General features: G+C 57.7%; 2 protein-coding genes across 2 annotated transcripts; one reads left to right on the top strand and one right to left on the bottom strand.

Moving 5' to 3' along the window:
* Positions 1–1,253: 1,253 nt before the first annotated feature.
* ELOVL3 (ELOVL fatty acid elongase 3) lies at positions 1,254–3,913 on the top strand. Its single transcript, XM_062001620.1, has 4 exons — positions 1,254–1,398; positions 2,007–2,138; positions 2,791–2,942; positions 3,490–3,913. Exons 1-4 carry the CDS (start codon positions 1,295–1,297, stop codon positions 3,906–3,908), a joined length of 807 nt encoding a protein of 268 aa, XP_061857604.1. The 5' UTR covers positions 1,254–1,294; the 3' UTR covers positions 3,909–3,913.
* A 4,390-nt stretch (positions 3,914–8,303) lies between these two features.
* On the bottom strand, positions 8,304–12,427 carry PITX3 (paired like homeodomain 3). Its single transcript, XM_062001855.1, has 3 exons — positions 12,319–12,427; positions 9,814–10,019; positions 8,304–8,867 (listed from the first exon to the last, which is right to left on the bottom strand). The coding sequence occupies exons 1-3, from the start codon at positions 12,425–12,427 to the stop codon at positions 8,304–8,306; spliced, it is 879 nt and encodes a 292-aa protein (XP_061857839.1).
* Positions 12,428–13,770: the final 1,343 nt, after the last annotated feature.

Below are 13,770 nucleotides of genomic sequence, written 5' to 3'. Positions count from 1 at the left end.
AGTTCTCTAGCTGCTGCCGGATGGCTACTGAGCTGCAGGGACTGCAGAGGGGAGCGTGAGATCTTCAAGCAGCTGTTGCTCTCTACAGTTTCCCTTATTTTGTGTGTGTACTGATGCAGATTTTCTTTGTGTGCACCTTTCACACGCTGGCTGAGCCCTGGTACAGATTCTGCTCTCTCAGAGTCTGTTGCTGAAACAAATGCAGTGTTTTCTCTGATGGTTTGTAGGTCATGACCGTGCCACTTGGGCTGAAAAATTGCTGTAACCTACAGCTAGACGACTTTGCTTAGCCCAGGGAACAAAACTCCTCAGGAATACCCCTTTGAGAGCAGGTGACCGTGGTCAGAGGCAGATAGTAAAGGTTCACAATTGATACATTAGAAAAGTGTCTGCTGGTAGACAGGGAAAGTATGTGTTAAAATATACCATGAAGGATGGAGATGATAAGCCTGGAAATACTCTCCCTTGGCTGATATGTTAAAGACAGTTGCCGTTTTGTGTTACATGGCAGGAACAGTAAAGCCTTGTGCTTTTTCCTTAAGTTTTAACAAACTACAGGAAACAAGCTCGGAAACCATCAGAGCTGAAAGATAAGCTGGACCTTGCACTGGTGTGCTTTCAGAGCAGCTACTTACAGCTCAAAGGGGAGCCTTTTACAAATGTGTGACTGCAATGTCAGTGCTTCCTTCAAGGACAGATAAGGACACTGCTGTCACAAGGAAACCATCTTGGAGTGACCTGTGTGGAGTGGAGAAGCTTCGAGGATGCAGAAGTCACAGCGTGGGCACTGTGTTAGCAGCAAATTAACGGACAGCAAATTCTGTCTTCTCACGTCTCACCCCAGCAAAGGCTTTTGCTCTGGAAATGGTGCTGTAACACACACACACACGCTCCACTCGTAATATTTGTCCCTTTTTTCTTCGAGTACAGCTAAAGGTTGGAGTGCAGGGAAGCTCAGCAAAGCATCGGAGCTTGCTTCTGCCGGGAACGTGAGCGGGAGGGGGAGGAAGGAAAACTCCGTGCGGTCCTTGAAGCCGCAGGTCGGGGCAGGACGTCCCGCGAAGTGACACCTGCAGCCGGGATAAGGCTGGGACCGACGAGCGCCGCCGCAGCCCCCCGCTCCGTCCCCGCCGCCCCCGGACGGGGAGGCTCCGGTGGCCCCGTCGGGGCGGGAGGTTCCCGGTCCCGCCTCCCCCCGGCGCGATACCGGGGCGGAGCGCGTCCCCGGGACTCTATCAGCCGGTGCAGGCTGAGGGAGCGGCTCGGCTCGGCTCGTTGCCGTCAAGGGCTCGATATGGAGCTGACCGTTGACCCGTCGGAGTTGCAGCCGCTGGGGGAATACGACTTCGAGAAGAACTTCAACGAGCGGGAAGCGAGGGAATGGATGCGGCAGAATTGGTGAGGGCAGAGGAGGAGACTCCGCGGTGCATCCCGGATTTCCTCCCGAGGGCAAGGAGGGGGCTGGGGGCGCCGGGCTGCCGCGGCTGCGGGGACGGGCTGCGGTGAGGCGCGGGGCAGAGCCGACGGGGGCGAGGCTGTGCAAGAGGGCGAGGAGCGGCCACGGATGGGCACCACGGCCACTCGGCGCTGCCGTGCTGCCCTAAAGCCTCGGAAAGCAGCGGGACACAGCACACGGCCCTCGAGCCTCTGGCTGGCTGGTGCAACTGGCCCCTTTGGGCAAAGAGCATCCTCTGCCTGGAGGGAGAGGGTAAAACACATGGACGCGCTTGCCCGGGACCCTGCTTGCAGTTTACAGTCTCCCTCCTCGTCCCTGTGGAAATCCCTCCAGTGCAACAGCTCACTTTTGCCTTCTGCAGTCGCCAGGGCTTCTCCTCCCCAGCTCTGCTCACTGTCAGGGCAGGCTGCTTGTGACCAGAGCCCAGCCTGAACCCGAGAGTGGGAGCTCATTTGTTTCTTGGTGACAGTGCTCTGCTGTGGCTACAGAAGTCACAAACGGGTGAGTCTGGGGTTTCTTTTCCTGACTGCTCCCTCTCCTCTACTTGCAGGCACGTGACTTTCTTTTTTGTTGTGGTTTACGTGATCGTGATCTTTGGAATCCAGCGTTTCATGAAGCAGCGGGAAGGCTTCAGCCTGCGCGCCCCACTGACCCTGTGGTCCTTCAGTCTGGCCTTGCTCAGGTGAGAGCCTTCCCCAAAGCCAGAGGCAGCTGTAGGCTCAGGCACGGGATTGGTGGGAAGTTCTGGGTAACAAAGAAAAGGGATGTTTCTTCTCCTAATCTGTAGGGGCTGCCTGCCACGGGAGGTTGCAAATGCTCCCTGGGCACACACTGCTGGCCCCTGTTAGGAGATGGGACACCAAGACAATTGTCCCCCTGTTCTGACCAGATGTGTCAGCTCTTATTCTTGAGTGCCTTCAAGCAGTGGCAGCAGAGGGTGTGATGAGGGAGCACTCCTTGCTGCTCAGGCCTGGGCTGCTGCCATCCTCGGGGCACTGCTGTGTGGCACCACACGAGCCAAAGAGCCACGTTGGTGGCTCCCAGCCGCTTGGTTCCTTGTGCCTCGTGGCTGTTCTGGTGTGAGCCACGGCCCTTGCCTGGTCTGTCAAATATGGGCATTGAAATCCTGGCCAAGAGGTCTGGGGCAAGCAGTGCCCAGCAAACAGGGGGGGCTGCAACCTGCTTGGGAGTCTAAGAAACAGCTCAGTTAAACACCCCCAAGACTGCCCTGGGCGTCAAGGTGGAGTTAGTTGAATACTCTCGGGTGTGGAGCTGTTGGAGGGTCTGATGGGGCCCTGGGCATGGTGTTCAGCTCTCCCCTGGTTCCCTCGCAGTACCGTGGCATCCATTCGGCTCTGGAAGCACACGCTCTTCATCTTCTCTACCAAGGGACTTAAGCAAACGATGTGTAGTCAATCCATCTACATCCACCCCTTGACCAAGCTTTGGATCTTTCTATTTGTGGTGACCAAACTCGTGGAGCTGGGTGAGTCTGAAACTTGTCGCTGTGCCCTGTGTTCATAGCTCCTCGCTTCTCCAAACAGATGTCTCTTATGGGTCTCTGTTCAAGTGTTATTCCAAGGATGGGGCTGCCTGACCTCTCACGGGTCACTTTTGCTCGCTCCCTGTTGCCCAGGTGACGTGTGGGGTTGCAGCCTGATGTTACTGCTGTGGTTTGGTCCCCAGGCCAGTGCCTGGGCCAGGCACTTCTGCACTGGGAAGGCTGCAGCGAGAGGGCAGCAGGCGGGCAGGGAAGGGCTGAGCTTTCCACCCACAGAAGCAGAGAAGAGCTGATCTGAGGCGCTGTGTCTGAAGGCAAGCAAGCCTGAGGCAAGGGGCCCTTGCACCACAAAGGTGCCAGGAGGGAGGAGCCTGCGGGGGCTTTATCCACACAGACAATTGCAGTGGGAAGCTGAGAAGTTTTGGTGGGATCGAGGCCCACAATGGCTCCAGTGCTGCAGCTCGCTCCCCCGCCTCACGGGGAGGCTGGCCCGTGTTCGCCTGACTGACCACACACCTCTCCCCAACCCCAGGAGACACCATGTTCATCGTTTTACGGAAGAAGCCGCTCATCTTCCTGCACTGGTACCACCACGCTGGCACGCTGATGATCGCCTGGTACAGCTACAAGGAGATGGCTGCTGGCGGCACCTGGCCCGCCGTGCTCAACTTCAGCGTCCACTCCATCATGTACTCCTACTACACCGTGAAGGCCACGGGCTACAGGGTGCCCCGCCTGGTCTGCATGACCATCACCAGCGTGCAGATGCTGCAGATGGTGATGTACATGGTAATGAACGTCCTGCTCATCATCTGGAAGGACGAGAGGACGTGCCCTACCACCTGGACATTCCTTTCCCATTCGTGGCTGTTGTCTACCACTTTTCTGGTGCTCTTCGGCAACTACTTCTTCAAGACTTACCTGAGTGACCCGAAATCAAAGAAGGAATAAAACAAGGGGTGGGAGAGGAGACTGGGGTGGAGGGGAGGGGGTGCGGGTGGGGAGGGGAAAGGGGAAACTTTTGGCTCCTATCTGGAGCTCGGGTGCCTGATGGGATGGGTGTGATGGTGGGGGTTAGGAGGAGGTCACTCTGGCTAACAGCCTTCAGCTGCACTTGTGCATTGGCCTTTGGAGTGTCTGCCTGGCAGCGGGTGGCACGCCAGAGTGAGGTGCAGGATGGCACAGGCTGATAGCAGGGGGACAGGGGAGGTGGCTGGGGGCTAGAGACCTCTGAGCTGTGGTTCTGCTTCTTCCCTTTTGTGTGCATCACTGGGGTTTGTCTCGTGCCTCACCTCCCTCCCAGGGACTGCTTGGATCCTGGGCCAGGTCTCGCCTTGCAAAATAGTAGGGGAACTCTTCCAAAGAGCACTGCCCTCCCCGTGGTGTCCGCTTCTGGGGCAAAGCAGGAGAGCAGAGCCCAGTCCTGCTGCTGCTCTGTGTGGAAAATCCCTGCTGGTCCTTAAGGTTGTGTAGGGAGGAGAAACAGGAATGTCTTTTTCATCCCAGAGACAAACTTGTAAGGCTCCTTCTGAGCTGCTCTTCCTCTTCGAACCAGCGGCTTCTTCTGGCCAATATGATGCTGCCGGGTTTGGGGCTCATCTGGCCAACGTATGGAGAGGAGGAACCGTTCCCTACCTCACCCTGTGCCCCTCTCAGGTCTGTACCCCTGGGGCTGGGGTACATGCTGTCCCCACTGGCATCCATCTGGGCTGAGCTGGTAGCAGGAGGCTGACAGGACCCCTCGGTGGGAGTGTGACCCACAGCCCCAGGAGAGGGGTCTGTGGGGTCCTTCCCAAGTGTCACACACTCCCTGGAGGGTCCTGGCTGAGGGGATGAGTGGTAGTGCCTCCTGCAGCCAAATCCCAGCCACTGCTTGCAGGAGCACAAAATGTACAGCTGGAACAGCAAGAGCGAGCCCGTGAGCTGAGCCCAGGCAGTGAGCTGACCAATGCCTTACCTGACCTGCTGTGAGCACTGAACTGGCAGCCTCGGGTTTGGATGTTGGCCCCTACACTGGTGATGCAGCTGAAAGGAGCTGCTGGGCTGTGGGGTTATTCCAGTGAGACCTGAGGGGCTGTGCCTAGGCTCTCCCTCCTCCTCTGTGCTGCCAGGAACTGAATCTCTTGAACTTTTAATGGCTGTTTTCTGAGGTGTTCCCCTTGTATGGTGCTAAACAATCAATGTAATGTGATTAGCTGTTGCTTCAGATCCTGGGAGCTGAGCAGGGCCCGGCTGTGCCCCGCAGAGCGTGTCGGGCATTGCCCGTGCTCCCAGCCCAGGGCCAGGGCTGGAGGCAGAAGGGTCCCACAGCCAGCTCCTCTCAGGGTGCATCTGCTGCTGCCTGGTGTGTAGAAATGACTTAATAAATGCTGCCACATAGGTGTCGATGTGTTTGATGCCCTTTTCCTGCCCAGCCTTTGCTCTGAGCCGTGAGGGCAGCGTTGCTTTCCCCACCTCCATCCTGAGCGTTCGCCACAGCGAGGTGTTCGCCAGGCTCTGTCCCTCTGAGCCTCTCCTTCTGCAGCCCTTACCAGCTGGTCCTGCTGCCCCAGTCCCTTTGCTCACCCCCACTGAACCAGAAACGAGAGTGAGATGGCAATTTCCTCTTACCACCAGAGCTGAGCGTGTGGCTGTTCAAAGCTGCTGTGCTCCACAAAGCAAGAGCAGCAGTCAGCCTTGCACAGCCTCACCCCAGCCCCAGCCAAACCTCACCTTCTCTGTGGGACAAGTAGAGGACCTTCACAAGCATCACAGCAACCAAAGCTGCACAGAGACAAGGCAAAGCACAGCTGCTAGAGCAGGTTAAAAAGGAGGAGCTCGTGTTGCCCCTGGCTTCAGCTGGGGAGAAAGAAGGGAGAATTTTCTACCCCTCCGTAGACACATTGCTGCAGCGAAAGCGAAGCTGAGCCTCCCTTTATTTCTTCTCCAGGGAAAGCTGCCTCTTTGTGAGAGCTGCTCGCTCTGGCTTTGCCATGTGACCTGTGCTTGAGAGCAGCATGGGGTGGAGGGGTAGGGTGTGTGAAGAGGACACAGGGCAGGACCAGGTGTGTAAAGAGCTCAGCTTCCTCATCAAGGAGCAGGAGAGGAGGGTGGCACCACCTGGCTTGGGTAATCAGGGAGAGGAGTTGAACTCTGCTGCAAGTCAGGCTCTGTGAAGGAGAGCATATAAGAGAGAAGCACAGGCCCCTCTTCTTTCCCTTAGAGGGAAGAGCTAGGGCAGATACAGGAATGAAGAACAGTAGCACCAAGTCCTGTGTTTGGAAAGCTACTGGCTGGAGGCTGCAGCAGCGCAGGAGGAGCCTGACCCCTGAAGCCGTCTCAGCAGCAGCGGTGCCCAGCAGCAAGGTAGGACCCAGGCTATGCTGGACAGTCTTGTCTTGATGCATCGTGCCTGTGTTTTAGATGTTGGTCTCTGAGTGCAAGCTGCAGACAGGGCTGTGTTTGCAGCAGTGGCTGTTTCAGTGCAGGGCAAAGGGGCTCCTGCATTTTGCATTAGCTCAGAGAACAATTTTGTTGCAGTGAATTTGGTTGACATCTGTAACTGCTTTTGAACCAGTACCTTTAGCAGGAACAGACTTTGGTAAAGGTGGAGTGGCTCATATGTTTTGCTTGTGAGTGATCTCTTGCCGTGTCCTAGTCAGGAGTCCTCTCTGCATGCTAACAACATCCCAGAAGCCTGATTTACACCAGTCACACTCGCCCAAGTAAGACTGTTGTGGTGATGTGGGGTTTGGGGGGTTTTGGTTGGGTTCTCTGATGGATTTTTCCCCTAAAAGAAAAGTAAAATGCTGAGGTTGTGCTTTCCCCTTGGAGCATGTGCCTGACGAAGGGAAAGGGGATGTCCTGCTCCCCTCCTGCATGTGGAGCTTCCCAGGGCCCTGGGTGGAACCCGCTACCTCTCTCTGCATCGGCTGAAGCAGCAGGTTCCCTCATGCGTCTTCGCAGAGCCTCCTCTGTGTTTTGGCTTTCCCAACAGACCCTGGGCAGGGCCAGGTTTGCAGGGCAAGGGTGTTGGAATCGGCCCCTCTCCCGGGAGGGCGCCTGTGGGGGGCTGCACTGCCCTGGGCTGCCAGGAGCCTGAGGGCACCGGCCCCATGCAGCGTGCCGAGAAGGCTGAGCCAGGAGAGGCTCGACCCTCCTGCTGCAGTGGGTGCATGCAGGCAGGAAGCAGCCTTGCTCTCCCCTCCACACTGTGTCTGTGTGCTTTTGCCGTCCCGAGGAGCCAGGTGTCTGTACCTGAGGAGCAGAGATGGCTCCTCCAAAGCTCAGGCCCCCTCGTGCTGCTGTTTCCAGGGGTGCTTGCTCTCCCCTGGGCTGCTGGCACTTGGTCTCTGAGTCTTCAGACGCAGGCTCATGCTCTCAATAACCAGACAGGCAGCAGCCTTCAGGGGATTGTGCCAACTTTTATTATCTCTTCCTTTTTCTTGGAAATGGGATGTGGAGAGGGAAGGGCAGGAGATATGCAAGGGGGAGCTGATTGTTGCAAAAGGGGATGCTCTGGATGTATACTGGCAAAGGTGTTCCTGTCTGACTGGAAATGACTGAAGCAGTAAAGCATGACAGGCAGGATGCCACATCCACGGATGTGTTTGCTTTGTGGGGCTTTTGGGTTGAAGGTCTACTCTGTGAGTTGTTTCACGGACAAAACAAAACCCCGTATTTTAATGTCTATGTGTGTATTTGTGTCTGTATGTATATATAAGAGTTATATATACACACACAGAGGATGTATATCATTACAACTTCAAGTCTGAAGGGACATGCATATATACGTATGCATTATGAAGAGAGGTGCCAAGCGACTGAGACTAGGCTTCCCTTACTGGCTGCGTGATCAATACGTGGGCAAGGCGTCCTTAACTGAAGTCTCACACACGTGCAGGGAGAAGGGGTCAGCCAAGCATCAGATGGCAGCCCTGCACCTCCCTGTCCCCAGCAGCTCCCTGCAGGGGTGGCCTCTGGCAGCCCGTGCTGCGCTGGGGCTTGGGGAGCTCACGCCTGCGGGGTTCGGGGGGCCGGTGGGAACACGCTGGACTCTGCTGCCTGCGGGTCAGGCACCCCGCGTGTCAGGGCTCCTGTCTCCCCACGGGGCTTCCAGCAGACTCTCTCGGTCTCTTTATCACAAAGGAGGAGGCTCGGTGGGCAGGAGAGGAAGGGGTTTGGGAGGGGAGAAGACGGTCAAAATTCACCATACGACAGTTAGACAAATCTTGCTAGAGGTCCGACTGCCCGCTGGCCGCTCGCGCGCTCTCGTGCTCGCTCTCTGCAGGACGTACGCTGTGGTGGGGCTAAAGGTCAGCTTCTGTCAGGCGAAGGTCAAGTCCCTGGGGGGGCAGGGGCAGCCCTTCATACGGGCCTGTCCACGGCGTACTGGCACGGGCTCAGGTTGGAGGCTGCCGTCTGCACCGCCGGGTAGGTGAAGTTGGCGTGCTGCTTGGCCTTCAGCCGCAGGCTGGCCAGGCTGGAGTTGCACGTGTCCCTGTACATGTAGGGGCTGGCTGTTGAGGCGTAAGGACAGGCACTGGACGAGACAGCGGAGTTGAGGCTCGGGCTGTTCAGGTTGTTGATGTTGCCCAGGTTGTTGAGGCTGGAGGCCGGCACTCCGGCCACCGCGGAGGGCACCATGGACGAGGGCATGGTCATCGAGGCGATGGAGCTGGGCGGGGAGAACATGGGCTGCGAGGAGAGGGGGCTGACGTTCATGGAGTTGAAGAAGGGGAAGCTCTTGGCTGAGAGCGGGCTGGTGGCGAGCCCCTTGGTGGCCCAGTTGTTGTAGGAGTAGCTGGAGTACACGTCGTCGTAAGGCTGCATCAGTCCGTTGAACTGGGCGCCGAAGCTGTTCTTGCACAGCTCAGCCTGTTGGTTCCTCTCCCGCTTCCTCCACTTTGCTCTGCGGTTTTTGAACCAGACCTGTGAGAAAGAGGGAGGGAGGGGATGGGAATTGCTCTGGGCTGATCCTGGAAGGGGCCTCACCAGCATCTCTTTGCCCGGCAAGGTGAGAGCTGTTGAAAGGCAGAGGATGCTCCCAGGAGCTGGAAGGCTGAGCACCAGGAAAGGAGTTGCAGCAAGACGTCTGGACCGCAGGGTCATCTCCCAGTGAGACTCAGAACCCAGCTGCTCCTGTTTCACAACATGCAGAATAGCCCACCTCACCCAACAAATGGGTGCCCTTTGTGCAGGGGGGAAAAAGGGAGGTCATGGCTTGCTGTTTCCAAGTGACCACAGCCCAAGGAGGAGGGGTCGAGGTTGTGAGACTCGGGAGCAAAGGATCTGGGGGATGTGGTTTGAGAGCTGCTGAGAGGAGGAAATAGCCTCTCCTGCTTTGACTTCACCTCGGGGGACCAGTTTGGGGTGGGGTGTCAGATAGAAGTCTGGCTTCTAACAGGAAAACCTGTCGGTGTTGGAGAGGCTCAAACAATATTAACTTCCTAGAGCATGGAAGCTGCTGGAAGGCTATTCATGGTGTTGCTAACTCGTATTTCTAGCAGCAGAGGGAAGCTCTCATTCCAGCTGGAGCCTTGCCACGCTGCGCCTGTGACCGCACAGCGGTTTGGGAAGCCCAGAGAGGGTCCTCCAGCAATGCTGAGGCTGGGGGTTGGTGGCACTGCAAGGAAGGGGTCTGCCAGGTCGGGGCAGGCTGCTGGTGGGGCTCTGCATCACCCCAGGGCACTGGATGGGGAAGGCGCCACCACCGTGGGGTATGTGTGTGGCTGGACATACCAAATCTCAGGTGTAGAGCCCAGCGGGACGTTTTCAAGACAGGGATAGTTTCAAGTGCCCCTAATCCCTTCCTGGTTTCTGGGGCAGCTCGGGGGCTTGCCCCACAGGCCCGGGACTGGGGCGGCTGCAGTCCTACCCGGACTCGTGCCTCCGTCAGGTTGGTCCAGACTGCGATCTCCTCCCTCGTGCTCATGTCTGGGTAGCGGTTTCTCTGGAAGGTGGCCTCCAGCTCCTGGAGCTGCTGGCTGGTGAAGTGTGTGCGCTGCCTGCGCTGCTTCTTCTTCAGAGAGCCGTCCTCGGGGTTGGAGTCGTCTGTCTGGTTCTGCTGGGACTTCTCCGTGTCTGCGCCAGAAACACAAAGACGGGAGGGACGCCCTGAGTAGGGCCAGCGGCAGCTCCCTGCTCTGCTTCAAACTCTCTGCCCGAGGTGCCCTTGGGGAAAACTGAATGCAGATTCCCTCTGGGGACAGCTCAGGAGATGATCTGGTGGCAGCTTCGTGGGCAAGTGATGGGAAAAGGCAAATTGCCCCTGACAGCAAGAGGAGGCTCTGAAACTATCCACACCTGAGGAGCACAAGTTTGTGCCCTTCCTCTCTTCTCACTCCTCTGCCTCTCACCTGAGTGCACACGGGTTTACTTTTAACGAGTAGGAAAAGGACTCTTAGACCTTACCATGAAGTACTTGCAGAGTCTCCCTGTCCTCCTGCCACTCCACCTGGAGACCCTTGTCCTGGAGGCAGCATCTTTCAGTTTTCTGCCCCTTAAGTGAATATCTTGGAGCTCTCCAGTGTTCCCACTGGCACTGACCTGAGCAGCACAGCTCAGCCTCCTGTGTTAAGCCCAGGCTCCAATGCTGAGCTTGTCCTCTCCGTTTCCATGCCTGCTACCTGTATCTCTTCCCAAGCATTGCTTACAGGGAGTGTCATCTCCAGCTCTGCCGCTTCCCTAGGCAGGGGAAAAGTATCCCCTGTAAATGGTGCGGGGTTTGGATGCTGCAGTGGGGGCCAAAAGCCTGGCAATACAGGGGAACAAGGACAGACCCTGCAGGTACCCTGGACCCATGCTGAAGAGCAGAATACAGGGAGATGCAGGGCAGTTTCTCAGCTCCTCAACTCTTTGTCCTTGCTCTCCCCCTGACCTGTGCCACCCAGGGAAACCCAGCAGAAGGAGGTGTCACAATCCATCAGAGGACACTCGGGATCTCTGTGAGCTGAGCCCAGACAAGCAAGGTTTGTGCTCCCTTCCTCTGGACCTCTTAACACTGTGGATGAAGGAAGCAGAGCCAAGGAGGAGCAGGGAGGCTGCTCTCCTTGAGGAGAGGCGAGAAGTGGCAGAGCTCAGTCCTGCCCTGTCCCAGGCAGCCCGTGGTTGCTCTGCTCTGACTGACCCGCGTGAGATGTGTCTCTGGTGCCAGGCTCTGCGTGCAGGTAGTGCTGGCAAACACCCACCTCCCAGGAACCTTTTATTTCTAGACTATTTAAGACAGCGGGGAGTGACATAGCCAGGCACCCAGCATTTATTGTCAACCCAAAATAGGTTGTGGAAGGTATCTGGTGCACGTTCGCCCACTCAATGAAACGGCTGCGCTCATGGCTGGAATTAGCTGCTCACGCCTCGTGGAGAACGAGTCAGCTCCTAAATTGGCAGCGGTGTGGCGTGCCAGGGTGGGCTGCTGGGCAGGGCCCTCCGACGGAGGCGACGGCCGCGCGTCCCCAGCAGCTGCCAGGGGCCGCGGAGCCTGGGGCTGTGCCCAACTAAGGCGCGTGTGCAGCGGGGAGCCGGGCGGGCGGCTCCTGCCCACGGCACCCTCACACCCGCACGCCCTGCCCATGCTGCCCCTGGGCACTTCCCAGCGGCCTCGTGATGCCAGGGCTGAGCCCGCAGGGCTTTGAAGCGGAGCAGCAGGCGGTGCCCGGCCCTCGCCTCCCGCCACGCTGCCAGGGGCAGCTCTGCACTTTCCTGCTGCACCCAGGGCAGCACGGGCCGGGCTCGCCTGGATGGATGCAGGGTGCAGGGGAAGCTCGTCTCTGAGCGCCTGTGGTTGCTCTTCAGAGCCTGATGAGGAACGTGGTAGGCTCAGGGGCGGTTTGGCCTTTGGGAATGGTCAGAGGCGCCTCCCTGGGACAGGAGCAGCCCATTGCAGAGCCGTGCCCCTGCCTGTGTGGGGAAAGCCTGGTCACCTGTGCCTTGCTGCAAGTGTTTCTCTTCCTTCTTGCTTGAGCCTGGAAAGTTCCAACCTAAGCAATTTAAACAGCTTCAAAACGAATTCTAACCAGGTGCAGCTTCCTGTGCCTGGGATGAGATTTCCCACGTTGAGGAGAGAGATCTCCTGCTCTGAGGACCCAGTGGGTGAGTGCTGCCCTGCTCCCTGTGCAGGTGGGTGGCTTCCTGCAGCTGGGGCTGGGCAACCCCACCGTGGGCAACCCCACTCGCCCTCCCAGAGGCCACCCCAGCGATACACACCCCGCTGCCTTCCTTTGCTTGCTGGGGGTGGCCCAGCCGTGCTGCCCTCACCCTCAGCTGCCTCATTCTAGGGAGGGAGCCCGGCGTGTCCCCAGGGTCACCACAGCCAGCTCTTGTGAGCCACTGGGCGCTCACATCCAGCCACAGGCCTTCCTCCCATGCCCAGCCCTGCACTCACCGCTGTGGTCCTGCCCTTTGCAGCTGTGCTCGTGCTGAGGGGTCCCGGAGTCGGAGAGAGACAAGGCTGGGCTGCGCGCCTCCGTGTCTGCCAGCAGGTTGAAATCCATGGGGCAGCGATGGTGGGTGGAGGAGGAGGAATCTGAAAGGGCAGCAGGCACGGGGTGAATCGGGGAGCCGAGTCTCTGAGTGTGACCCTTCCTCACCCACCCACTCTGGGAGGGATTTGCCAGCCCTTGAGGAAAGGTCTAGGAAGAAGCAAGGGATCGTGGTGTGATCCTCGGACCCCCCGGAGCTTCCTGGCTGGAAAGTGGACATGCCGGGCCTTCTGCTGAGCTTCCCTATAAATCAAAGATCATCTAGTGCCACTTCTATTTGCAGCCTTCAGAGAAAGAGCCTCCAATTTATAGGTGACATTCAGACTGAAATAGCAACGCCAGGAGCATGCTGTGTAACGGAGATCTGAGGAAGTGGTTCTGGGCCAGCCAAGGGCTGTTAGCACCTTCTCCAGACATCCCTCCCTGCCCAGCTTCTCTCCTCTTTCTGCCTCGCTTCTCCACCAAGCAGCCAAGTCCAAGTGAGGCTGGTGGGAATGTACAAACACACACACACATCCCAAAAGCAAAGCACTCCTGTGCGTGGCACCACCACAAAGGCGCATCTGCCCACACAGCCACCACCACCAGCGGGGACCTGGGCTGTGGAAGTTGAGCCCTTTGGGGTACAGAAGGACCTCTGTGGCCTGAATTAACACAGGAATCGTGTTACATGCCCTTGGGTGCCTGGGAATGAGGGATCCTGGCCTCAGCCACAACTCGCTTCCACTCTGGGGTCATCCTGGCTGCAGGCTCTCTGTGTCCCCTCAAGGGACTGTGCCTGTGAGCCACCTCCCTTGGCTGAAAGCATCCCAGCTGGGAAGCTACTGTGCTACTCCCTGCGCTGCAGGCACTGCTGAGACTCCTCTAGTGCCTCTCATCGCACCTCTCTGTCCCAGGATCTGTTACTTCCATTGTGCTCCTGCACCCATACTGCCCAGAAGAGCTTGTCTGAGAGCACCGTTTTGTTCTGACCCACAGTGAACACTCACAGAGAGACAGGTATGAAGCAGGGAGAGCTGCAAGCCCAGCCACACCACCTTGGAAAGGTGAGCTGGCCCCATGTTAGCTCTTAGTCTGAGTTTCAGACCGTAACCCTGCTGTGTGCAGGACCATGTGCTGACACTGATGCAGGTGCAATGGTTTCTGAAGGCTGGGCTGCTCCATGGGGCCACAGCAGCTCCTGAAACTGCAGTGACTCCAGTTCATACGTTACCTCCTCAGCTCAGAGCTTCTTGCTCTAAACCAGTTCATACCTCACCTCAGCTCTGAGCTTCTTGCTCTAAACCAGTTCATACCTCACCTCAGCTCAGAGCTTCTTGCTCTAAACCAGTTCATACCTCACCTCAGCTCTGAGC

Source organism: Colius striatus, chromosome 8, assembly GCF_028858725.1.
Source record: "Colius striatus isolate bColStr4 chromosome 8, bColStr4.1.hap1, whole genome shotgun sequence".
In the NCBI taxonomy this organism is placed as follows: domain Eukaryota; kingdom Metazoa; phylum Chordata; class Aves; order Coliiformes; family Coliidae; genus Colius; species Colius striatus.
This window is presented reverse-complemented; position numbering and strand designations above follow the sequence as displayed.

What these genes read in the sequence shown, in the direction of transcription:
- ELOVL3 (XM_062001620.1), top strand. Translation starts at nt 1,295, where the DNA reads ATGGAGCTGACCGTTGACCCGTCGGAGTTGCAGCCGCTGGGGGAATAC. An exon ending in TTCAGTCTGGCCTTGCTCAG is followed by an intron (nt 2,139 to 2,790) that starts GTGAGAGCCTTC and finishes GTTCCCTCGCAG; the next exon opens with TACCGTGGCATCCATTCGGC. An exon ending in GACCAAACTCGTGGAGCTGG is followed by an intron (nt 2,943 to 3,489) that starts GTGAGTCTGAAA and finishes CCCCAACCCCAG; the next exon opens with GAGACACCATGTTCATCGTT.
- PITX3 (XM_062001855.1), bottom strand. Translation starts at nt 12,427, where the DNA reads ATGGATTTCAACCTGCTGGCAGACACGGAGGCGCGCAGCCCAGCCTTG. An exon ending in CAAAGGGCAGGACCACAGCG is followed by an intron (nt 10,020 to 12,318) that starts GTGAGTGCAGGG and finishes TTTCTGGCGCAG; the next exon opens with ACACGGAGAAGTCCCAGCAG. An exon ending in TGACGGAGGCACGAGTCCGG is followed by an intron (nt 8,868 to 9,813) that starts GTAGGACTGCAG and finishes TCTTTCTCACAG; the next exon opens with GTCTGGTTCAAAAACCGCAG.